Here is a 27,153-nt window from a genome sequence, read left to right on the forward strand (position 1 = left end):
TAGTGCAGTGTAACAGTGAATTCTAGAAAGGCACACATGGAGATCTTTTCATTAGACATTTACCTTTCCCAAGCTAAAAAAAACAATGGGTAGAATGATTGTTAGTGAATTAGACTTGTCCTCTCTTAGCCCTCTTCAACTGTAATCAGTTAGCGTCTGGTTTGCAATTGTTTTGTTTTAATATATGTAAAACATGCTATAGTAAATATCAATAGCATGGTATTTTATAGCAATTGCTTTCTATCCTTTCATCATTAAATCCAGTATCTAATTTCCTGAGAAAGGATGGTACATATTGTATAAATGCTTCTTGTTTGTGGGTGATTCAAAGGTTAGACAAAATAAAAGTACTTATTTTCTAAATTTGACCTTTTCTTCTCCTAAGATTGTCTTTTTTTCTTCTAATTTAGTGATTAAAATAAAACTTTTCACTTTTGGAAATCTTTTTATTTAGGAAAGTACTCGTTAAATTGATAATCTCAAATTAGAAAAGAACATATTTATATAGATGCCTTCACAATTACTGTATACATAAACTTTTATTCGTTAGTATCTGTTTAATTTGTTAGGGAGCCTTGGTGGTGTAGTGGTTAAGCACTTGGCTACTAACCAAAAGGTCGGTGGTTTGAACTCACCAGTGGCTCCATAGGAGAAAGGTGTGACAGTTTGTTTCTCTAAAGGTTACAGTCTTGGAAACCCCATGGGGCAGTTCTACTATGTCCTGTAGGGTTGCTATGAGTCAGAACCAACTTGATGGCACAGGGTTTTTTGGGTTTTATCTAAATTTGTTTTTACTAAATATGGTCAATCTAAGAAAACTATGTGGAGAAATAACATAACTAACACCTAAGAGCAATTTAGTATTGGTCTGTAACTTTTGAGGCATGTTCTTTGGGAATTTCCATTGTCCAAGCTTGCAGAAGAGCTAGCTTCTCACGTTTTAATGGTAAATCATGGATATAGAAGTGACTTTAGAGGTAATCTACAGAGTCCAAACTCCCTCTACTGCAGGAATCCCTTGAATACTGTCAGTGACAAAAAGTTCAGCACCTTACAAAGCAGCACCTTTCATATGTGGACAGCTCTTCCTTGCATTAAGCCAAATCAATTCTTATCTTTTATCTTCTCATCCTAGTTCAACTTGATGGAGTTATATAGAAAAAAAAATTTTTTCTCTATTACATACAAACCTGGGAATCTTGTCTTACTTTAACCATCACTCATGTGCTGTGGTTTCCAGACCCTTCGCTCACCTGGGTAGCTTTTCTTTATATGAAACACTACAACTGAAGTCTTTGATTAGCTCCTTATGCGGTCTGACTAGTAGAAGACACCTCTTTCCTTTTATTTATATAGATGCTCTGCTTGTCTTAAGAGCCCGAGATTATATTATTTTCTTAATCATATGATTCACACTGGCCCATAGTAAATTTAGAGTTTACAAACCTCCTCTTCAGGGGTTTGTGATTTGTTTGCTCCTCATCTTCAGTATTTATTCTGTTAGCTACTTCAGATCTTTTAGCCACTTACATGTGGCAAGTGAAGTTAAAATTTTGTTTTAAAATCTATTGTGTGTGTTTTTAAAAGACCTTGAAACCATTTAATGTAACTGAAGAATAGTGCACATAAGGTCGCAACGTTAATTTGAAAACTGGTTGTGTATTTAACACTTATACAACAGAGAGCTAGTGTTTCTGATGCTTTCAGATATCTCAGAGAATTTTACTTGTGAATAATTTCTCTAGATTCATTGGTCTTCATACTTAACATAAGTGTTGCTTCTATGTACCCCCACCCGCCAAAAAATTATTGCAGAGGGAGGAGAGGCAGAGCTGCAAATCTCATGCCATCATGGGAAGTCCAGCATTACTAAGCATTCTGAGGATTCCAGGCATTCTCCTTGATGTTTAGAATATTTTTACATGAGAGAGCCAAGTTAGGGGGAGAGGGAAGGAAGGGAAAGGCAGCAAGAGATGGGTAAGAATTTGTGTTAATAACTTTATCTGCAGGCACTTGGGGTTAAATAATCAAGAATTATAAGCAGTGTGGATAACATTTTAAATTGAAATGGTGGCCATGGTGTGTTTCTTGATTTCCTCAGGGCTGTGAGGAAGAGGTGGTATAAGCACAAGATTCTTGGGGAATCTATATATAAAGAAGTTACCGATTGATCCATTTTTGAAGGTGCTCAGTTCTTTTTCAATTACCTTGTGTATTAAGTTTATAATATTTAGCATTACTCACTGTGTACTATGTGCCAGGCATAGCTCTGCTGGGTATTAGGAGTATAGTCCTTGTAGTCATTCAGAGTGACTATTCTTTATCTTCCATACTATCTTTATTCATACACACTTCACTTGCTTAGTTTATTTTACTGCTATGAAAGTTCTGAGCAAACACAATCAGGTTAAATAACATTTTTGTTTACTGTACTTTCAGTATTGGTAATGGATTTAAGGGCAGTGAAAGCACTACAGAAGAAAAATGTATCTGGGCTAAATGAGGAGATATGAATTGGCGATACCAGCTTTTAAAGTGCATGGTACGTGGGTTGCAAAATAATGCAATTTATGTGTAAACTTGGTAGTATCCATTTTTTATTGTCACAGACATGTATGTAGCAAAACATTTGCCCTTTCAACATTCTTCCCATATACGATGCAGTGACATCATATGTGTTCCTCATATTGTTCAACCGTCACCATCATCCATTTCCAAATGTTTCCATCATGTTTAACAGGATCTCAGGGTCCCCCTAAGCAATGAGTTCCCCTTTCCCCCTACATCACACCCACCTCTGATAACCACTAATAAATTTAGGTACCTATACACTTGCCTATTCTAGGTAGTTCATTTAAGTGGATCCACACATTCTTGGTAGTATTCTTTTTAACACAGAGAATGTAATATCCCCTTTTAGTTGGACGGAGAATTTGTTGAAGTATTTTATAAGCATACACACGTACATATTTTACCTCCAAGCAGCAATAATTTGATCCCAGACTGTAAAATGGAATCTTAGTTAAAAATAAAACTATAAAGTGTTTCCAACTATAGTAAAATGTATTCAGTGACATAACTTACTATGATGAAGGTATTTGTTGTGTAAAAATAAATAGGGTAAACCAGATTTTGCCACATATATAGTATGCTAAGGCAAGGGTGTACCCAACTTGTTGGAGAATAACGTGCTTCCATAAGAAAAGTATAAATAAAAACAACTTTCAAGCCTGTGTTGTTGTTATTGTTAAGTGCTGTCAAGTTGGCTCCAACTCATAATGGCCTTGTGTACAACAGAACAAAATGCTGCCTGGTTCTGCACCATCCTCATCTTCCTCAGCCTCTAGGAGCTTAAAGCTTGAATCTAGCCTATATAACAGATACTGTAAATTTCATATGAAATGTGTTTAGTTTGTAATTAAAGATAAATCGTCCTGGTTGTTGTTGGGTGCCGACAAGTTGATTTTGACTCATAGCAACCCCATGTGACAGAGTAGAGCTGCCCCATAAATTTTCCTAGGCTGTAATCTTTATGGAAGCAGATTGCCAGGTCTTCCTCTTGCAAAGCTGCTGGGTGGGTTTGAATCGCCCACCTTTTGGTTAGCAGCTGAGCACTTAACCATTGCACCACCAGGGCTCCTTTGGTTCAAGCATCGTTAAGTATAATACAATTTATTGAGTGCTACTATAAAAATGCCAAGCACTTTGCAAGATGCCTCACAAAAACTCAGTTAAGAGTAAGTCGCCATCCTGTTTTACACATATGGACATAGAGGTTCAGAGAAGTTAAGTAACTTGATCGATGTTACACATCAAGTAAGAGGTTGAGCTGGAATTCAAACTTGGGTGTGCCTGATTTCAACACTCTGGATCTCTCTACTGATTTCTTGTTTGCAGATCTTGCTACTTTTATGCCATCTATTAATTTTTTTTTTATTAATTAGGTAATATCTAACTAGGATTTGAAGAAAAAGTATGTGTGATAGTTGAGAAAAGCTTTTTTGGATTAGGTGGTGGTATGGGGAGAGGTTAGAGAGCTTTCCTTGCAGTACAGCCAAGTGGTGAAGTTGTAGGCAAATAATGGCCCAATTTTCTTTACTTGCTGGTATGATATCAGGATTAACCAGTTTCCTGTTTCTCTTGAAGCACTGCTGTACCTTCATTGGTCACCCACCTTTTTGTTCTGTGGTAATTAGCCGCTATGACAGTGTTGTAGCTGGTATACTCTTCTGAGCACTTTCCAAGGATTCTACTCAGTCAATATACTTAGTGTAATTAACTTCCATCCTGTTATAGTGGGAGTATCATTTGTCATTGCATTTGTCTAGCCCGATGCCCTAATCTGTGTCGTAGTGCTATTTCTGTGATTGTTATGGCAGGCTTTGGAATTCAGAATCTGCTCTTTTAAATGTTGATATCTGTAACGTATCTTTAATTTAAATAAAATTCTCCCTAAATTTGATACAAGTGATATCATGGGCTATGCTACTTCCTTACCCCATATGTGTTGGGAGAATGGCAAGAGAGATTTTAGGATTGGTAATTTTTGTGGATGTAGAATGGTAAAAAATGCATAATTTTATATTGAATGAATTAAACTCAAAAACTACTTGCCTATCACAGAATGTGTTCCTCTGATATCTCCTCGTATTTATAAATTAAGCATTGAAATGTGAATTGCTTTATGGCCTCTACTGTTAGCTATATTTAATTTTTAGCCTGGGTGTAATGGGGGCAATGTGGCCTCTGTCATCAGACTTGAATTCAAGTCATAGTTACCAGACTCATGGTGAGGTCTTAACCTCTCTGAGTTTCAGTTCCCTGTCTTTAAAATGGGATCGTTATGAGGATTAAGTAGCATATTAGAACATGCTTGGCACATTGCCTAGTACACAGCAGGTGCTGGGTAAATGATCTTATTCCTATGTTAAAACTGACGTCAGCTATTTATTAATGTGATTTAATTTCCAATGTGACAGGCGTATGCAAATAAGAAGCCCATGCAATTCCTTTCTTTACTTTGGAAAATCATTTTACGGTATGACCCTATCACCTTGAATTTTTTTTCTCTTTTGTGGACTTTGATATTGCTGCAGCCAAAAAAAAAAAAAAAAAAAAGCCTTAGAAAGATTAAGATTAGCAGCATTTTATATCATCCATGATAAAGATTTCCATTAGAGAAAATATTGCAAATAGACAATAATGTACTTATTATTATATTTATGTCATTTAAAACATACAAGTAACTAACCAAAGCTTTGTCTTTCTTGATTCCTTTCAGGCAAACACCTCCTTAAGGAGTATGTTGTCTATAGTTTCTTAAACAGCAATTGATTTGGGCCTTATTAAGAGAGAGTTTGCTATGTTACTTACAATTTCATTATGAAATGATACTGGAAATGATATTTTGGAGACACATCTTTTAATATTTTAATTTTTTTAAATGAAAACGCCAGGCTTATTTTCTGCATGTTAACTTGCTTTATCAGGTGAAAATTTTGTTTCTGATTTTTAAAAACCTTTGTCCTCTTTTTTGTTAATAGAAGTTTTCTGTGAGTGTGTGTGTGAGAGAGAGAGTAAGAGCGAGTGAGCGAGCTCACTCAATTTTGGGGAGAGGTGGAGAAGGAGAGCCAAAGTTTTACATTTTGTGAAGTAAAAAAAGTTATTAATATCTTGACGATTAAATGAATGTCTATAGAAAAACAAATAGGAGTGACTTTTATCATCTTAAGTTTTTAATTTTTTTCTCAAGGGTGGAAGGAAATACCTTAACAGATTTAGCTCAGAAATTCAAATGTGTGTGAGAACAGGTGGCTAAATTTCTCCTCCAGCTGCCATGCAACTTTATCACAAGCAATGTTTCATTTAGCAAATGCTGCTGCTAGCAAATGGAGTGGGAGGACTTCTTTGAAGAAAACCTTTTTGTTGATTCTCTTTTTAAACTTGTGAGTGTGAGAAGTACGTATTTGTATTTATCTGGGGGTTGGGTGGTGGAAAGCATGTCAGTGCCTTGATTAACCAACTCTTTTTGTTAGATTGTTACATCAGCCAAGGCTTTCTTGTTTTTATTTGGTTGTTGCAACCCATTGATACTTTGACTTAAGAGAATATTAATACTCTGGGAATTTATAATATTTTTATAATACTTTTGAGACTCATCCAGAGAATCCACTCTCTTATTGCAGTGGCATTGGTATTAGAATACATTGCTAGTTTTAGCCTCTTGTAATGAAATGGTAGCAAAGAAAGAGAAGTGCTATGAAACTAATCGGGAACCAAAGAGAGAAAAGATAAAGGTGCATTGTTCATATGCTTTTACATTTCTAGCTTTTCCCTGGATTGTTTCTTATTTTCCTTCAGAAATGAAAACCAGTACAGGCAAGTTCAGAGAGTGATTTGACACCTATTCTGATTAATTTTAGGTAGTGCTTTTTACTGAGAGTACATACATCCTACTAACATCTTTTAGTCATAGCAGTATCAATGTGCTTTCATTTGGTGTGGGCAAGAAGTTAACGTGTCAGTGTATGGTTGACACATGTAAGCTGTCTACCAAGGAAAGTCAAGTGTTTCATTGTGTTTTCATGCTAATAGTGGTCATCAAGAAGTACTAAAATGTGTCCCCCTTTCTTTGACAATGAAATTTCACCTCACTTAGCTTTCTATATAGGAGCGCTGGTGGCGCAGTGATTAAGCACTTAGCTGCTAACTGAAAGGTTGGTGGTTTAAACTCACCAGCAGTTCCATGAGAGAAAGACCTAGTGATGTGCCCCCGTAAAGATTACAGCCTAGAAAACCGCATGGGGGCAATTCTACTCTGTTACATGGGGTCTCTATTGAGTCCAAATTGATTTGATGGCACCCGACAACAACAGTTTCGTATATATTATAAACTGCTGCTTGCAATAGTAGAAACTAAGAAATTAGACTGTGCATTTTATAATTTATCAAGACAATACTTTATCTTTTAAACACAAAATACTGGTTTCAGGGCAGCTTTTTTTTTTTTTTTTCTGCCTATGGAGTTTGAGGAGTGTGGGATGACTACTTGACGCTGATAGAATTTTGGGATGCTCTTCCTTTCCCCAAATAGCATACCAACAAACACATTTGCAATATAGTGAATTCTCTGAGTACGCCATTCTCTGTACAACTGCTACCAAACTATTAACGCTATGGAACTATTCATTGTAGAAAATATATTTGAACCAAATTGATAAAGCGCTTTTGCTGTGGCTCACCTACCAGGACATAGACGTAAATGTTCCACAATCTTTCATTGTCACGGGGTTCACTGTAAAAACAGAAAACATTGCTCATTTGATAATGTTAAAATTTCCCTTAAAAAAAAATCCATTTGGATTAACAGTGCCACGCAGGCAGTAAGGGCTTAATACATGTTTCCGCTAGCCATCTTGAGACTATATATTCCACTCTACTCTGATAATTTTATAGGTTCAAAGATTCAATCTTTGTTTTAATTTGCATATTTTGGAATACTAATGAGGCTGAACCTTTTTCTATCTGTTAACCATTTGTACTTCTGTTTTTGTGAAATGTGTGCTCACATCATTTGCACGTTTCCCTTGGGATATGCTTTAAAGTACGGAAGTTTTGGTGTGAGATTACAATGCGCATCACCTTGTTAACATATGACAGTCACTTACACTTTCTTTTCCCTTTGTCTTCAAATAGCGGCACAAATAAATGCCAGTAACAGTAGTCACACTGAAAATGCATATGCTGTTTGACCATCTTCGCAAGGCTTCCAGGAAAACGACCAGACAGTGCCTCTATCTTTAACCTAATGCTTTTCGAAAAAGTGATTGTTTCCTTTGAACAAGCACTGTTGACTGATTCATGTACACTTTGTGAAAGATTGCTTTTATGCTATGTGGTTGGCCGTTATTTAGAAAATAAGATGTGTCCAGTGCTGGCAGGGTGGGAGTGGGTGTCATGGCAGCAATATGCAGACTATAAAGTTGGAAGAGCGATTTTTAATTTTTACAAAGAAAATTGATAAACACAGGCTCTCCTGTGAATAATATTTTATTGTTGATGGAATGGCTCTATTTGGCCAGGATTTGCCAGATTCTAACACAGCATATAAAAAATGAATCTAAATAACAATAGTTTTAAACAGAATTAAGAATGTATTATTCTTACATGAGCTTGTGTAAAACAAAACCTTTGCTGTGTAATTGTCTTATGAACTTCAAAGTCATTGTCTACTATCTGTTGTAAGCACCTTATTTTTTCCAAATTGATGGGCCAGAGGAAAACAAAGGTATTCTGTTAGGTAGGCTTAGTGGTAAACAATAGTCTTAATGTGTTTCTCACTGCCAGCATTACCTCAGGGAATCAACCCTAGGACTGGCAAGTTGTTTAGAACATGAAATTGTTTAAGAAAAGTTTTCAAGAGGAAGTTGATCTGTCTAAAATCAGGGTTTCTCAACCTCAGGACTATTGCCATTTTTGCCTGAGTAAATCTCTGTCTTAGGGGGTTGTCCTGTCCTTAGCAGCACCCCTTGCCTCTCCCACTAGATGACAAAAGCACTACCTCCCCAACTGGTTGTGATGGCCAAAAAAATGTGTCCACACTTAGCCAAATGTCTGATGGGGGAAAAAAAAATGCTGTTGAGTCGATTCTGACTCACAGCGACCCTAAAGGATAGAGTAGAACTGCCCCATAGGTCCAAGGTTGAAATCTTTACAGAAGCAGACTGCCACATCTTTCTCCTTCAGAGCGGCTGGTTGGTTCCAACTAATGAATCTTTTGGTTGGCAGCCAAGCGCTTAACCACTGCCCTACAGAACCATTGGCTTTTATATTACTTTTAACTATATGATTTGAAAAAATAAGATTTTTAAAAATGTTATTCTTGAAATTATTCAAATAATCATTTCTTTAAGGATAGTTTGATAAAATTGTAGCCTGGCATTTACAGAGAGGTGTCACCTCCTTGCAGTGTTGAAGAACAATGCCTCTTCACATTCAGTCAATAACATGAATGAAAAGGAGATAGAAGAGAAGAATATTAAATCAGCTAAGAAGGTTGACATGGCATGTACTGTTACTGATGCAGAAATAACAGGGAGTATTTTGAATGTTAAGAAGTCAAAAGATGCTGACAAAAAGCCATGTGGAAGATGGCTTCAGTGAAGGATTCTTAAGCTTTTGAAGTGATTAATTAGCAGAAAGCCAGCCATATTATTTCGCCAAGAAAGGGCTGCATTTTCACATTTTGTTTTTTTAATTTTAAGAGCAAGAGACAAATGACAAGTAAACAAATTGTCATCTAGAGCTTACTCAAAAAAGCAATTTCCAGGATATGTCGTAGGATCAATGTGGTTGCAGCTTTACTCCTGTCCCTTTTACATCTGTGGTTCTATAAAAACGATAATTGATGGTCATTTAAGCATTGGATGATTCAGAAATGTCTTTTGAATGATCCATAAAAATTAGATTCTGTCTTCATTCAGAGAACATATATTAAGCCTCCCATGTGCAAAGTTCTGTGCAGGGAATACAGAAACTAATAAAACAGTCTGCTTGAATAGCCTATTAAAATAATTCTGGATGAATGGGCATTTTCTGGTTAGAGATACCAATCACCATCAATCTAGTTCCCACTTTTCCAATTCCTTCTGTCACTTTTTTTTTGACTGTCCACAAAAGCTGTTTAAAAGTGTGCGTGACAATATGTACTATATATTCGTATATATGTATATTATATATGCACACACATGAATGTATATGTATTTTTTGTGCATATATATATTTTTTTCTTTTGCAACTGTTTCTGAAAATCTAGTACAAAGGCATATCCATTTTCTTTTATGCTTATTAAAATCCTATTTAAATTATTCTCTTTATTAAATATCTATGAGAGTTGAATAAAACATGGTTATATATTATTAATTCACTTTTGATTATACTGTGGCACTAATGTCATTAAGAGGAATTGATGTCACCCTTAAGGCCAAAATTTCTGCTAATTACTGAAGGATTTAAAACCATTTGGTTGTTGTCAGAATTCAAAAAGCGGGATCTTTATTAAAATTATGGTAATCTTAAAACTGTTTTTCTTGTTAAAATTAATCAACTTAGATTATAGGTATGATGGGGGGAAAAGTAAAATATTTGGGATATTGAATAGCCTAGAATTAGAAAAGCAAATAATTAAAAAATGTAGGCAGTTTATAAACAAATAGATAAATGAAGAGTTCTAGCAATCGATAATCCATTCTTCCTCCTTCTTCCCTAATGCTCCTTCTAGCAGTCTGCATCATGAATGCACAAACCAGTTCAGAGCCTTGGGCTCCTACTCTTAGTCAGGTGATCCAGAGACAATGTTAGCAATGTTTGCCTAAACAAACAAGAACCTGCCTAGTCTAGGGACTAGTGAAAGGCTTCATGATGGTCACGAATGCTACAATGTTTCATTAAGCACAATTTTTAGTGTAGCCTAACTGATGCCCTTTAACTATCAGATATTTTGTCAAGTTCATTATGGAGCTAACTGACCTGTTGACCATAGGCTCTCCAATCCTGTTTTCTGGCCCCTGAAAAATTACTGTTGTAATATATATGGGCAGAGCTTGAATTTTTTTTTTATTTTTTATTATTCATTTCTTTGAAAAAATGAAACACCCCCTAGACTATAGCTGCTTAGGTAAAAAATCCCAAATTGTTAAATGAGAGATATTGGTAGAAAAAGGAACTGTTTTTTATATGTACAATTTGTTCATTTGGGGTTGATTAGAACAATATCAAATAAGTGAAGAGGAAGTAATGTGTTAATATATCCCAATTCATCTTGGACGGTTTTTAATGAGAACTTTGGAGTTGGAATCTGACTAGACCTAGATTCAAATTCTGGCCCAACTACTTTAGTAACTTCGTAACCTTGGGTAAGTTATTTAAATTTTCTGCAGCTCATTAAGAGTAGGGAAAATGAGCTACTGTGAGCTACCATTTTTTTAATGAGTAGCTTGTTTTCCCTACTTTTAGTATAAAGGAAATTATATTAGTACCTATTTCATTGGATTGTTTTAAGGATCAAATGACATACTGTATGTCAACTTCTTAGCAAGTACCTGATACATAGGGGCTATTCAATCAATAAATGGTAGCTGTTATTTTTATCTTTCTAAAATTAGGTGTTCCAAAATAATTTTAACGGCAAACAGCAAAATCTGATGGCATTGCTACCTGAACAGTAAAATACCAAAAGCAATTACTGTGGCGCTGAAAGAACCTTTGTGATCATAGTTTTGAACCAGCCTTTAAGTTGATTTCTCAGTCCTTTATCTTTGCTGACCTTAGAAAGATTTTTACAAATATATGCATATCTTCCATGATATAGAGTGGTCCTGACCTAGTGCCGTCGAGTCAAATAGAGTGGTAGTGAAACAAAATTCAGTATATTCCATAGTCAGATGATTGGCAGTAGTGACAGATTATTTCTCTAAATAATCTTGTCATTGTGAGTTAAATGACACGTTTTCATTTTCCTTTCTTTCTGCTTTTCTAATAATTTTCAGATCTCTGGTGGAAGAGGAAGACCAACACATGAAATTATCCCTTGGAAGCAGCGAAATGGGCCTCTCATCCCATTTGCAGTCTTCCAAGGCAGGAGCTACACGGATCTTTACCAGCAATACCCATAGTTCTGTGGTGTTACAGGTAATCCCAGCTTTCTTTTTGTACTATTTATATAGCTTTAAAACCCAGCAGGGAAGAAATCTTGAGGGGGAACTTCATACCTTCCTGATGTTTACAAAAAAAGTCCCCAGAGCTCATTCATTGTTTCGTTTATATAAGGGAGATCTTCATATTATGCCACTTTCTTACGGACAACCCTATCTGGCAACATTCACTTTCTATTACATAGCTGCCAAGGTAAGTATCACAGGGTTCCAACACTAAATTTTCTACTTCCTCACTCACAATTTATTTTACTATCACCTTTAGCATACTTCTGTTGTCTCAACCCCTATCGGCAATAGTAGTAGGTGTGGGAGTAGGGGTGAGGACTGCTGGATGCAAACACACTGTTATATGCAAGACGTAATGACAAAACTGTAGAAAGCCAAAAGAACTCAAATAGCACAACAATTTGGAGCTATTTAGCATAGGGAGCCCTGGTGGTGCCGTGGTTAAGTGTTCAACTGCTAACCAAAAAGGTCAGCGGTTCGAATCTACCAGCCGCTCTCTTGGAAACCCTATGGGAAAGTTCTACTTTGACATATAGAGTTGCTGTGAGTTGGAATCAACGCAACAGCAATGGGTTTTTGGGTTTGGTAGCATAGGGATAGGGAGCTCTGGTGGTACAATGATGAAACACTCGGCTGCTAACCGAAAAGTTGGCAGTTTGAACCCACCCAATGGCTCTGCAGGAGAAAGACCTGGTGATCTGCTTCTGTAAAGATTACAGCCAAGAAAACCCTATGGGGCAGTTCTGCTCTGTCACGTGGAGTCACTATGAGTTGGAATGAACTTGACAGCACACAACGATAGCAACAGCATGGGGATAAGTAGCCCATGTACTCCTAACCTCTTTGTACATTCTCTGGCCTCAGTGGGCGTTACTGAATTAGAGCACAATATAATACTGAATATCCAGAAATAGTGGTATTATTTTAGTGTTCTCTGCTCAGTAATATGGAAACCCTGGTGGTGTAGTGGTTAACTGCTACAGCTGCCAACCAAAGGGTCAGCTGTTTGAATCTGCCAGGTGCTCCTTGGAAACTCTACCGGGCAGTTCTACTCTGTCCTATAGGGTCGCTATGAGTCGGAATCGACTTGATGGTACTGGGTTTTTTTTTGTTTTGGCTCAGTAACATAAGGAAGATATATCTTTCTAAGTATATGTGTTTCCAAAAAAAAAAAAAAAAATCTCCGCAAATGGATTTCATGCATACCCCCAGTCAAGAACCATTACAGTAACAGGCCTTTGACAAACCTAATGGTGCTTCAATAGTTAAAAAATGAAGCAGTGATCTTTCAGGGCCAAAAACTCTTTCATGTTCATGTAGAAACAAAAATATCACAGCATGACTTGACAATCTTACACTCATGGACCTTAAAAATGCTGTCACTAGGAAATGCAAAGGGTTATTGCTGATGACTGCCTCCAGAGCTTGTTCCTTTTGTGCAGGACACCTTCCTGCTCTCAAGTCAAATCAGCAGTTGTTAATTAAGCACCTCCTGTGGGTCCAGCTGTCAGTTAGGCTGTTATGGGAGAAGAGGCTTAGACTTGCTGTGTGGCCTTGGTGTGTCATATGATTTCTTTGGGCCTATTTTCCTTAACTCCTAAGTGATACTCTTGATTAGAAGAACTCTGAATTACCTACTAGCTCTGATCTGTGATCAGCAAAATCCCATTTTTCCTATCTCTCACAGTTTCTAATGGGAGCCGGGTTCTAAGGATGGCTGCCCATTGTCTGTGTGGGTATCATCAGAACAGAAATGTGAAAGTCAGAGAGGAAAAGCTTTCCACCTCCTTCTTGTTATTGTTAGTTGCTGTCGAGTTGATTCCAACTTATGGTGACCCCATGTGTGCAGAGTAGTACTATTCCATAGGGTTTTCTTCTCTTTTTTTTTTTCCAATAATATTTTATTGTGCTTTGGGTGAAAGTTTACACAGCAGCTTAGGTTCCCGTTCAACAGTTCTACACAGATTTGTTCATTGACACTGGTTACATTCTTCATAATGTATGAACATTCTCATAATGTATGTTCTGGTTGTTCTGTTTCCATTAATCAAGTTTCCCTGCCCCCTTACATTTTCATCTTTGTTTTAAAGTAATTGTTGATTATTTGGTCTCACATAGGTGATTTTTTAAAGGAGCACAGACTTACAGGTGATATTCATTATTTTGTAAGCCAATCTGTTATTTAGCTGCAAGGTGACCTCAAGGGTTAATTTTGGTTCAAGGTTTAAATAGTATTTCATCAAGGCAATAGTCTTGGGGAGGCCTTCGGTCTCAACCAGTCCAGGAGGTCTGTTTTTATTTGTTTTAGAAATTTGAGCTTTTATTCCACATTGTTCTCCCATTCTATCAGGATCCATCTACTGTGGCTTTGATTAGAATGATCAGTAGTGGTAGCCAGAAACAATCTGGTTCTTCTAGTCTCAGCGTAGATGAGGCCAGGGTTCATGTTCCATAGAGTTTTTCACAACTGTGACATTTCAGAGGCAGATCACCAGGTCTGTCTTCTGAGACATCTCTGCGTGGGTTCGAATCATCAATCTTTCATTAGTAGTCGACTGCTTCACCATTTGTGCCACCCAGGGGCTCCCCTGGTATCGTAATACTAGGTATATGTTTTAATTGTTGGTTGTCAAGGTGATGACAGAAGAGATTAAGGGGTCAAACAGATAGAAAAAACATGAGAGGAGGAAGTTTTTGTACGTAAAAATGCTCTTTCTACAGAAAAATTTAAAATAAAAGAAAAATACAGAGACCCCCTTGCCCCTTCAGTGCCAATCAATAGTTGTGTGTCACAGACAATTATTATAGTACTGCTAATTTTAAAAAATCTTCTTTAAACCAAAGAATGAAAGCCACTGCAGTATAGCGAGAGAGATAGGGAACGAGAGAGATAGGAAACGGTAGTTCTCAAATTGTAGCATGCTTCAGAATCACAAGGAGTATTTGTTAAGACACTGAGCACTGGGCCCCAACCTCAGTGTTTCTTCATCAAAAACTCTGGGTGTGGGGCCAGAGAATTTGCATTTCTAACATTCCCAGGTGATGTTGCAGGTCCAGGGAAAACACTTTGAGAGCCACTGTCCTCCTTCTACCAAGACAGATGGCCCCTCTATTTCTCTTTGTATATGTTATATTGAATTATATATAATTTGTTATAACAGGAAACATTGGAAGTAGCTTAAATATCTATCAATAAGGAAATAAGGGTGTATCAATGCTATGCAATACTGTGATGTTATTACAAAGAGTGAGATTCATCTGTATGTATTGAATGAGAGGCACTCTAAGATGTATGAAATGAAAAATAGTAACAGGGCAAATATGGCATATCCATACAATGGAATGTTATTGTCCATGAAAAGGAAAGAAGTGCTGATACATGCTACAATGTGGATAAACCATGAAAACATTATGCTAAGTGAAAAAAATCAGTCACAAAAGGCCATATGTTATATGATTTCATTCATATGAAATGTTCAGGTGAAGGTGCGAGATAGGAGGGTGATAGCTAAAGGGTACGGGCTTCTTTTTGGGGGTGATGAAAATGTTCTAAAATTGACTGTGCAGATGGTTCCAAAACTTTGTGAATATACTAAAACCATGGAATTGTACACATTAAATGGGTGAATTGTATGGTATGTGCATTATGTCTCAATAAAGCTTTTTTTTTTTTAAGTATCAGGGAAATTTGCATAGTGTAATCCATCTATTTGTAGAAAGATTATGCATTATATATACACATACATCAGTATAAATGCATAGAAAATGGTCTAAAAACATTAGGGAAGCTTGTGAATGAAGTCTTTCACTTTTGCTCTGTATAATCCTATTTTTTTTTTTTTTGACAATGGAGATATTTTTGCATATAATTTGTATAATTTAAATGTATAATACTTGAAATAGCAAGTGTACCTGGGTCTGAGCGCCTTTTCACTGTTACGTTTTAGCTCAGACTCTGCTGGTCCAGGCTGGAGGTAGGAGCACAATGATGTGAAAGTCATCTGAAAGTTTGCATTACCTGAAGATGATATTTCTTCAACTGGTTTTTTATAATATTTTCTGTGGTGACATATTGCTATTGAAAAACCTTGTATGCTCTGTTTTAAAAGTGGGTTTAAAATTATGTTCTCAAATACTGAGATTTTATGTCCAAGTACTAACAGTGTTTTTGTGTCTAATCTTAGGTGTGTGGTTGTCAAGGGAACAAGCCAGAGAAGTGTTTAATGTGTAAATGTTATCATTGTTTTAAAATTAGCAATAGCTCCAACTCCAGCTTCAAAAGGCATTGAATGTAGCTGGCTGGGGAACAGATCATTGGGGAGAAACTGTTTTAACAGTTCGCACTCTGCACGATTACCCACTGGGTAACTGTAGTGGGAAGGATGTGGGTTTTGGCCAAAACTGGAGTACTACTTTTGCCACTTACCAGCTAATTATGTGACTTTGGGAAAGTCACCTATCCTCTCTGGGCCAGCCTCTTTATCTGTAATCTGGGCAAGAGATGTGAGGATTAAATGAGACATTTTATAGGAAAGCAAGGTAGATAACAAAAATTCATTTCTTTTTCTTCCACTCCAGCCAAAACAAAGAAGGTGTCAGAGAAAATGTAGGCAATCAGAAATGATGGGTGTGTCAAATAAGGCATCCGTCTGGTTGGCTGGAACTGCTCTAGCAGATTAGTCATTTCCATTAAATAGGTTCCAGCAAACTAGGCTGTCAAAGAAAGATGCCTAGAAAGACTTTTGATACCTAATAGGCTTAGATTCCTAGAGCCCTGAACAAACCCCGGGAGAATCCATGATGGAGTTAGCGGTGTAAATTTCTTTTACTCAAGTAGGTAAGATCAACCAGGTTAGTTTAAGTAGTTATTGGTAAGATTAAGGATATTTTCTTTCCCCCACTCCACTATTACCACTACAGTTGTGGTTACATCTCATGGAAACCTTTAACCCTTGACTCCTATTAGGTCAGTTTAGCAGCTTTCTTTCACTATCCTATTCTGTGATAATTCATTAAATCATACCCGTGCTAGCACCTTCAGTTATTTAAACAGCATTATTAAGATATACTTGGTGGCACAGTGGTTAAGAGCTACTGCTGCTAACCAAAAGGTTAGCAGTTAGAATCTATCAGCCATTCCTTGGAAACCCTATGGGGCAGTTCTACTCTGTCCTGTGAGATCACTATGAGTAGGAATCAACTTGATGGCAGGGGTTATGGGTTTTTCACATACTATATAATTCACCTATTTAAAGTGTACAATTCAATGGTTTTAGTATATTTACAGAGTTGTACAACCATCACCACAATCAATTTAAGAACATTTTCATTACCCCCCAAAGAAAACCCATACCCTTTAGCTGTCATTCCCCTATCTTCCTGTCCTCTCCCCCAAGCCCTGAGAAACCACTAATGTACTTTCTGTCTCTATAGATTTCTGTATTCTGGCTCCTGATATGAATGGAATTATATAATTATATAATATGTGGTCTTTTGTGTTGCTTTGCTTTCAGTTAGCATAATACTTTCAAGGTTCATCCATATGGTAGCATGTATTAGTATTTCATTCCTTTTGATGGCTAAATAATATTCCATTATGTGATATTAACACATTTTGATGGACATCAGTTGATGGACATTTGGATTGTTTTCACTTTTTGGCTACTATGAATAATGCTGCTGTGAACATTTGTGTACAAGTTTTCATGTGGACATATGTTTTCAGTTCTCTTGGATATATACCTAGGAGTAGAATTGCTGTATCATATGGTAATTTTATGTTTAATCTTTTGAGTAACTGCTGGACTGTTTTCCAAAGTGGCTGCACCATTTTACATCCCCATCAGTAGTATATGAGGGTTCTAATTTCTCCACATCCTCACCAACACTTGTTATTTGCCATTTTAAAAAATTATACTTGAACAGTAATGACAGAAGACCAGACAAGTTGTGGAATGACATCAAGGATGTCATACCTGAAGAAAGCAAGAGGTCATTAAAAAGATAGGAAAGAAAGAAAAGACCAAAATAGATGTCAGAAGAGACTCTGAAACTTGTTCTTGAACATCGAGTAGCTAAAGCGAAAGGAAGAAATGATGAAATGAAAGAGCTGAACAGAAGATTTCAAAGGGTGGCTTGAGAAGACAAAGTATTGTAACGACATGTGCAAAGAGCTGGAGATAGAAAACCAAAAGGAAAGAACACGCTCAGCATTTCTCAAGCTGAAAGAACTGAAGAAAAAAATTAAGTCCTGAGTTGCAGTAGTGAAGGATTCTACAGAGAAAATATTAGACACAGGGAGCATCAAAAGAAGATGGAAGCAATGCATAGAGTCACTATACCAAAAAGAATTTGTCCGTGTTCAACCGTTTGGGGAGGTAGCATATGATCAGGAACTGATGGTACTAAAGAAAGAAGTCCAAGCTGATCTGAAGTCATTGGCGAAAAACAAGGCTCCGGGAATTGACGGAATATCAACTGAGATGTTTCAACAAATGGATGCAGCCATGGAAGCGTCACTTGTCTATGCCAAGAAATTTGAAAGACAGCTACTTGGCCAACTGACTGGAAGAGATCCATATTTATACCTATTCCCAAGAAGGGTGATCCAACTGAATACAGAAATTATAGAACAATATCATTAATGTCACATGCAAGTAAAATTTTGCTGAAGCTCATTCAAAAGCAACTGCAGCAGAAAATCAACAGGGAACTGCCCGAAATTGAAGCCGGATTCAGAAGAGGACATGGAGCGAGGGATATCATTGCTGATGTCAGATGAATCCTGGCTGAAAGCAGATAATACCAGAAGGATGTTTACCTGTGTTTTATTGACTATGCAAAGGCATCTGACTGTGTGGATCATAACAAATTATGAATAACTTTGTGAAGAATGGGAATTCCGGAAGACTTAATTATGCTCATGAGGAACCTGTACACAGATCAAGAAGCAGTCATTCAGACAGAACAAGGGGATACTCTGAAAGTCAGGAAAGATGTGTGTCAGGGTTGTATCCTTTCATCATACCTATTCAACTTGTATGCTGAGCAAATAATTTGAGAAGCTGGATTCTATGAAGAACTGGGCATCAAGATTGGAGGAAGACTCATTAACAACCTGCAGATGACACAACCTTGCTCGCTGAAAGTGAAGACGACTGGAAGCACTTACTGATGAAGATCAAATAACACAGCCTTCAGTATGGCTAACACCTCAACATAAAGAAAACAAAAATCCTCACAACTGGACCAATAAGCAATGTCATGATAAACGGAAAAAAGATTGAAGTTGTCAAAGATTTCATTTTACTTGGATCCACAAGCAACACCCATAGAAGCAGCAGTCAAGCAATCAAAAGACACATTGCATTAGTCAAATCTGCTGCAAAGGACCTCTTTAAAATGATAAAAAGCAAAGGTATTACTTTAAGGACTAAGGTGCGCCTGACTCAAGCTATGGTGTTTTCAGTTGCCTCCTATGCACGTGAAAACTGGATGATGAACAAAGAAGAGCAAAGAAGAACTGATGCCTTTAAATTGTGGCGTTGCAAAAGAATGTTGAATATACTATGGACTGCCAAAAGAATGAACAAATCTGTCTTGGAAGTACAACCAGAATGTTCCTTAGAAGCAAGGATGGCGAGACTACGTCTCACATACTTTGGACATGTCATCAGGAGGGATCAGTCCCTGGAGAAGCACATCATGTTCGGTAGAGGGTCAGTGAAAAAGAGGAAGCCCCTCAATGAGATAGACTGACACAGTGGCTTCAACAATGGGTTCAAGCATAACAACGATTGTCAGGATGGTGCAAGTCCGAGCAGTGTTTCATTTTGTTATACATAGGGTCGTTATGAGTTGGATCTTACTCGACAGCGCCTAACAACAACGACTAAGGACATTGAGCATCTTTTCATGTGGTTATTGGCTATTTCCATATCCTGTTTGGAGAAATGTCTTTTCAGATTTTTTGCCCATTTTTAAATTGACTTATCTTTTTACTACTGAGTTGTGAGAGTTCTTTATAGGTTCTAGATATAAGTCCTTCAAATATATAATTTTCAAATATTTTCTCCAAGAGCTTTCAGTTTTATGGTCCCTAGGACAGACCGTAGAACAGACCAAAACCAAACCAAATCCAGTGCCATCGAGTCGATTCCGACTCATAGTGACCCTGTAGGACAGAGTAGAACTGCCCCATAGAGTTTCCAAGGAGCCCCTGGCGGATTCGAACTGCCGAGCCTTTGGTTAGCAGCCGTAGCACTTAACCACTACACCACCAGGGTTTCCCTAGAACAGACAGCTATGGAACATGCCTGGAAGACTTCTGGTTGTTCACTATTCCTTATGCATATATTGCTCTTTCTCACTTCATTGTGTTTGCACATGCCCGTTCCCTTTCCCTGGGTTGCCTCTCTTTTACTTGTTCTGTCTGGTAAATTCCTATTTATTCACAATGACGCGTCTTAAATGATACCTCCTCTATAAAACTTTCCTTGACCCAGGCAGGGTTAGTGGCTTCTTCTATTCACACCTCTTATCCTTTATTAGTATCACTTAGCAGTGAGAGTCTCTAGTTCTAGAATCTAATTTGTCGTTTTTGTATGCCTAGAATTTGGAGCTGGGGCCCATGATGAATGCTTAATAAATTTCTACTATTACCATCATTGTTAAAAGAGATAATGTAGGTAAAGGCCTTAGTGCTCTGCCTGGCACAGAGGGAGTACTCAATGCATTTTACCGTTCTTATTATTGCTTATGGAATAAATTAATTTGGACAGCAGCTTATAAATCACTTTCATATACACCTGCCTCATTTGATATTTGAAATAATCCTGTGAGATAGAAAAGGCAAGGATTATCATCTCCAGTTTATGGAAGGTCAGGAGATTAGAAGGTTTCTTCAAGGTCACATAGCCACTACACAAACTACACTACAAAAACTAGGACTTGAACCCAGGCTTTCTGATTGTGGATTTGTATTTGTTTGAACCTTGCAATAAACTATACTCTCTTTTTTAAAATATAGTGTCTACAAATATTAAGTGTTCATTGGCTATTAAATATAAATCATGTATTAACAAAGGCTAAAGGATAATTTAGCATGAATTACCTAGTGGAGATGTTATGGTTAATAGAAAGAATAGAATTTTGAAGAATATCTTCCTGTCTGCCTACCCTTCTTCTCCTCTGCCAAAAAGGGGAGGGGGGTGGCGGGGGAACAGAAAAATTGCCAGCTGCCAAATGGAAGCATCCCTGTTAGAACATGGAACTAGAGTTCCATGCTTCAGCTGGTGGCAGTGTCTATTAATTGTAGGCTGCTTTCCCAGGTGGAAACAAATCACTTCCGGAGTGTTGGCTGTGCTTACTCAAACCTACAGAGCTTGAAAATGCCTCCCTGCTAAGAATGTCTAGGCTCCTAATTGGCATTTTCTCATCTTAAGATCAGTGCCTGTCAGCTGCTCCCGCCATGTTTTATTCCATTTTATTTATTCATTTTCTCCATCCATTTTTAATTCTAAAGGCAGTGAAAGATATCATCTAATACCCTCAAGTTATTATTTAGGTAATAGAGTTTTAAAGAAGTTTGTTATTCCAAGAGCCCATACAATTTAATGTGTGTTGCCTTCCAGTGGGTTAACTTTATGAAGTGTTTATCCCAGGGTAAATGTTTGAGTTGCTGATCATGTCATGTTGATGAACTGTACCCTGTTCTAAAACCTTATGATCATAATTTTAAAAATGTATTATCAACATAAAAATATAGGCATATTGATTTGAATGTAACTTACTTTTTATAAAAGGAAAACTCAAGTAATATAGTTTATAAAAAAAACCTACTGCTCTCGAGTGAATTCTGACTTATAGTGACCCTATAGGGTAGAGTAGAACTGCCACAAGGGGTTTCCAAGGAGCGCCTGGCAGATTTGAACTGCTGACGTTTTGGTTAGCCGCTGTAGGTAGATTATAATAGTTTTTATTAAACTGAAAATTGCTCTTGCTTTTCAGTGTCCTGAGAATGCCAGCTAAGATATAGGAAAAGTAGTTTTGTTTTGTTTTTTAGTCTATAGTTTTTCTTGGGGCTAGTTCTTTTTTTAGTTCTAGGGGTACTCTTTCTTGAGGTACTCAGGTTAGGGTATATTAGATTTTCACTATATTTCCATTTGAGTGTGAATCTTTAGGTATAAATTGGAAGGCTGTTTTCCACCTTTTCTTTTTAGGTCACTTTGGCGTGTTACAACCCTGCTCTCTTAATTGAGTATTTTTGGTTATTTTAACATGTGTCAAAGTGGTAATCAGGATTAGGACATACCAACTGTGAGCGAAATATGAATGCAGAGTGTAATACATAGTTGCAGTATCTGATTGTTGCTAGTATGTAGTAATCAGTTGACTTTTGCATATTGGTCTTATGTCTTGCAACATTGGTAAACTTATTAGTTTGTAGGAGCTTTTTTGGTAGATTCCAGAGGGTTTTCTACAATCATTTTTGCCTATAAATAAAGACGGTTTAACTTCTTCCTTTCCGGTCTTTTCTTGCCTTATTGCACTGGCTAGAACCTCCAGAAAAATGTTGAATAGAAGTAGTGGAAGTGTACATTTTTGCCTTGTTTCTGACCTTAGGGGGAAAGCATTCAGTCTTTTCACCATCATGTATGATATTAGCTGTAGGTTTGAGGAAGTTCCCTTCTATTCCCAGTTTTCTGAGTTTTTTCTGTTTTTTTTTTTAATCAGGAGTGAGTGATTTTATTAAAAGTTTTATTTTCACCTATTGAGATTATCTCATGGTTTTTCTTTTTTAGTCTGTTAATATGAACTATATTGATTGATTTTTGAATGCTAGAGCAATCTTGCGTTGCAGGAATAAATTTCACTTGGCTGTAATATATTTCCTTTTTATATATTGTTAGATTTAATTTGCTAAAATTTTGTTAAGAATTTCTGCATCTAAGTTCATGAGAGGTTTTGGTCTTAATTTTATTGGATTGTCTTTGTCTGGTTTTGATATTAGGGAAATGCTGGCCATATAGAATGAGTTGGGATATGCTCCCTCCTCATCAATTTTCTGAACGTGTTTGTGTAGAATTAGTATTATTTCTTTCAATTCATTGGTGAAATCATCTGATCCTAGAGTCTTTTTTTGAGAGGGAAGATTTCTTAATTCAAATCCAATTTTTTAATAGGCATGTGGCTATTCAGGTTATTTATTTCTTCTAGAGTAAACTTCAGTAGCTCATGCCTTTCAAGGAATTTGTCCATTTCAACTAAGTTGTCAAATTTATTGGCATATAAAATCCATTGTTGTCAAGTTGACTCCAACTCATAGTGACCTTATAAGGACAGAGTAGAACTGCCCCCATAGGGTTTTCAAGGAGTGGCTGGTGGATTCCAACCGCTGACCTGTTAACCACTACACTACCAGGGCTCCTATAGGCATACAGTTGTTCATATTTCCTTATCCTTTATTTTATTGTGGTAAAATATACATAACAAACATTTACCATTTCAGTCATTTTTGCATGTATACTTCAGTGGCATTATGTTCACCATGTTGTGCAGCCATCTCCACTATACATTTCCAAAATTTTTCATCACCCTTCACAGAAACTCTTGATTCCTTTAAGTGCCCCTTAGGCAATAACTCCTGTGTTCCTCCTCCCACCAGCCCTTGATAACCACTAATAAACTTTGGTCTCTATGATTTGCCTGTTCGAGATATTTCATACCAGTGGGATACTATAATATTCGTCCTTTTGTGTCTGACTTATTTCTCTTGTATGTATATACCACATTTTTGTTTATCCATACAAGAGAATATTATTTAGCCACAAAGAAAAATAAAGTTCTGATACATGCTACAACATAGATGAACCTTGAAAACATTATGCTCAGTGAAATAAGTCAATGAGTTGGAGTCAACTTGACAGCAATGGGTTTTATATGCTAATAAATTTTGGTTTTGTTGCTTTTTTCTCTATTTTTCTGTTTTCTAGTTCATTGATTTCTATTCTGATCTTTAGTATTTCCTTTCTTTTGCTTAATTTGGGATCAGTTTGCTCTTCCGTTTCTAGTTTCTTAAGATGGAAGCTGAGATCATTCACATGGAACTTTTCTCATATTCTTGTATAATTGTTTAAATTTCTCCCTAAGTACAGCATTAGCTGCATTCCACAATTTTTGGTATATTGTGTCTTCATTTTCATTTTATTCAAAATACTTCCTAGTTTCCCTTTTGATTTCTTCTTTGACCCATGTGTTTTTTGAGATGTGTGTTTTTTAGTTTCCAGGTATTTGGGGATTATTTATAATTTAATTCTACTGTGGTCACAGAACATGTCTTGTGTGACTGAAATCCTTTTAAATTTATTAAGACAAATTTTATGGCCCAGAATATGGTCTATCTTGGAAAATTCAGCTGTACTTGAAAAGAATTTGCAGTTTACTGTTGTCGAGTGAAATATTGTGTCAATTAGATTAAGAAGTGTTATTCAAGTCTTCTGTATCATTACTGATTTCTGTTTACTTTGTAAATCAGTTACTGAGAGAACAATGTTGAACTGCCCATGCAATGGGGACTCACTGCAGAGAAACTACCACAGCTCCTCTGATCAAAGAAAAAGGTTTCTTTTCCTCAGAGTTTTAGGCATCTGTCGCCCCTCCCACCCCCCATTGTTGTCACTGTCACTGCTGCCACCACCACTGCCTTGGAATTGCCTGGGAGTTGGGGCTTATGAGAACAGATAAAAAGAAAATTGGGGGATTTTCTCCACCCTCTTTGAGCTTTAAAAATCTTCTTTCCTGTTCTTTGAGTCATAACTAGAGGGCTTTTTTTGGAGTTCTCTCTGCGCCCAGATGACTGCTCCCAGCTTTTAAGATGCCTTAAGTCCAGGCCAGGGTATACTGGAAAAAAAGGGGTAGGGGATTTGCTGCCAGTTGGGTGGTACTTTGCACTCTAGCTTTCTTCTCCAATCCTTCTGCTATCATTCTTTTTTTTTTTTTTTCATTTAATTTTAAGCTTTTGATAGGGGGAACCAGAGATGCATGTATTCTGGGGCTAACTTCTCACCATTACTGAGGCAAAATCCTTCTGAGTACTCTGCCTGTTGTTGCTGTGTGCCTTGGAGTTGATTTCAACTCATAGCAACTCTATAGAACAGAGGAGAATTTCTCATAGGGTTTCCAAGACTGTAGTATCTATGGGAGCAGACTGCCACATCTTTCTCCCATGGAGTGACTGGTGGATTCAACCGCCGACCTTTCGGTTAGCAGCCAAGTGCTTAAACATTGCACCACCAGGAGTCTCTGCACTGTGCCTAAGGCCTACAGAGTATAAGGTTTTCCACTCTCGTGGTTCATATAGCAACTATGACAGCACTTGGTGAGCTTTGGAGATTGTTCCTTGTGCTCCTCTCGCATGGTTCCTTTCCCAGACACGTGCACTTGTCAGTATTCACCTTGAGGGGGACCATTTGCAGATCTCTGGAGTTCTGGCTCCGTGCAGATCTCTTCTCTCTTGTATTATGACAGAACTCTGGGCTTTGGCGGGCTTCCCACTGCCCGTGCCCCGGTCTGGAAATTCTCCAGGCAGTAAAGTGTGGCAGTCCTATGGCTTACATCGTTTGTTTCTCATCTCTCACAGATCTCTCTCCTTCATCCTGATGTGCAGTATCTTAAAGTGTTTTATATATATATATATATATATATATATATATATATAGGTCTGGTTTTTAAGTTGTTTTGTTTGAGGAGGTGAGGTAAATCTAGTCCCTGTTACTCCATATTCGCTGGAAGCAGAAGTCTATGGTCTATAATTAAATACTAAATTGTGTGACCCAGACTAAAGGTGCCTAATTATTTTAGAGAGTTGGTTAGAGATAGCTTTACAAAGAAGATCGAGTTTGAACTAGACTTTGAAGAAGGGAGGGCATTCCATGTGAAAAAAAGTGGCATAAATAAAAATACTGGAAACAGAGGAAGGCTATTTTTTTTTCCACCCATGAGATAGCCTAGGGAACAACCCGATAGGATGGATCTTGAGCTCACAGGGAAACAATGAAAAATAAGGTAAAATAGTCGAGTTGAGGCCAGGTTAGAAAAGTCTTTGAAAACCAGGAGTTGTGATATAACACAGTAATAGAGAGCCATTAGAAGTTTTTAAACACTGAGAAGTGTGATATGATGAGAGCAGAGTTTAATTAATATCAGTATAAACTTTTATGTCCAACCTATATATCTCCTTCAACTTAAGTGGATCTTTTCCTTTTCTGTCCTCTGAACTAAATGAAGAGCAGCCTCATAAAAACATGGTTGGTATTGTTTTAATCAAATAAATTACATTTACTTAAGGAATGGCATAAAGCCATTCCTTACCCTTCTCTATTTCCTTAGCCTTCATCCATAAAACATATTTTCCCTTAATAATTTTTATTGCTCTTCTTAGGATGCATTTCTTTTTTTCTCCACTTCCTTTTCAAAATTAAACTGATCAAAACTCGATAGTGTGCTCATAAGTTCCTTCTGATGCAGAATATAGTGGAAAGATTTGCTCATCAGATTCCTTTTTAACACCTGACAGTATCAGTGTAGCTTTTCACAATAGCATCATATTTAATTTGACAGCTATTGATATGTGACCAACTTTTTATAAAAATTATTCCCTAGCTCTTCTGATTTCTTATATTTGAAAATCAAAAACCAAACCCAGTGCCGCCGAGTCAATTCCGACTCATAGCGACCCTATAGGTCAGAGTAGAACTGCCCCATAGAGTTTCCAAGGAGCACCTGGTGGATTTGAACTGCTGACCCTTTGGTTTGCAGCCATAGCACTTAACCGCTACGCCAGCAGGGTTTCCAGTATTACAGTTGTGTAATTCCAGCTCATATTTGCTTCTGTTTTAATATGAAAGTTTTTAAATTTATCGAACCCATTTAAAATGTTTTAGCCTTTCAGGGTATTGCAAAAATTCCTCCCTCTATTTAATAGCATTTGAAGTTTTGATACATTGGCTAAGTTTATTAAAGAGATGATAAAACCTTTTTTTAATATTCTCTTTTTCCCCAAAGGGATATGTAGGGGTTAAAAAAAAAAAAAAGATATGGAATAATTATAGAAGGGGGAATTGGGAAGGTTAGAGTAAAAATATTGAAGACAGACAACAAGCCCCTCTTAAATGGAACCCAAGGTCCAGAAGAAATAGAAAAATTTGTGAGAGATTTGATATGGGAATAAAAATTGATGCTAATCATTCTTGGAGAAAGAGAAGGAAGATATCATGTACAGTCTTGTTCTAAAATATGTGTATAATGTATTAATATTTTTGAGAAGCCCTGCTGGCACAATGGTTAAAGTGCTTGGCTGGTAACTGAAAGGTTGGCAGTTTGAATCCGCCAGCTGCTCTGTGGGAGAAAGACGTGGCAGCTGGCTTCTATGAAG

At 37.0% G+C, this 27,153-nt stretch overlaps 1 protein-coding gene across 16 annotated transcripts in view; it reads left to right on the plus strand.

Moving 5' to 3' along the window:
- The window catches only part of KLHL13 (kelch like family member 13), a 168,546-nt gene that overhangs the window by 116,372 nt on the left and 25,021 nt on the right, over positions 1 to 27,153 (plus strand). For all 16 annotated transcript variants that reach the window (XM_049872666.1, XM_049872667.1, XM_049872657.1 and 13 more), the window contains one exon: positions 11,547 to 11,688. In XM_049872666.1, coding sequence (XP_049728623.1) covers positions 11,575 to 11,688 — 114 coding nt within the window. In that variant the 5' untranslated portion in view covers positions 11,547 to 11,574. The remainder of the gene's footprint in view (positions 1 to 11,546; positions 11,689 to 27,153) is intronic.

The sequence above is a fragment of the Elephas maximus genome, chromosome X, assembly GCF_024166365.1.
Source record: "Elephas maximus indicus isolate mEleMax1 chromosome X, mEleMax1 primary haplotype, whole genome shotgun sequence".
Taxonomy (NCBI): domain Eukaryota; kingdom Metazoa; phylum Chordata; class Mammalia; order Proboscidea; family Elephantidae; genus Elephas; species Elephas maximus.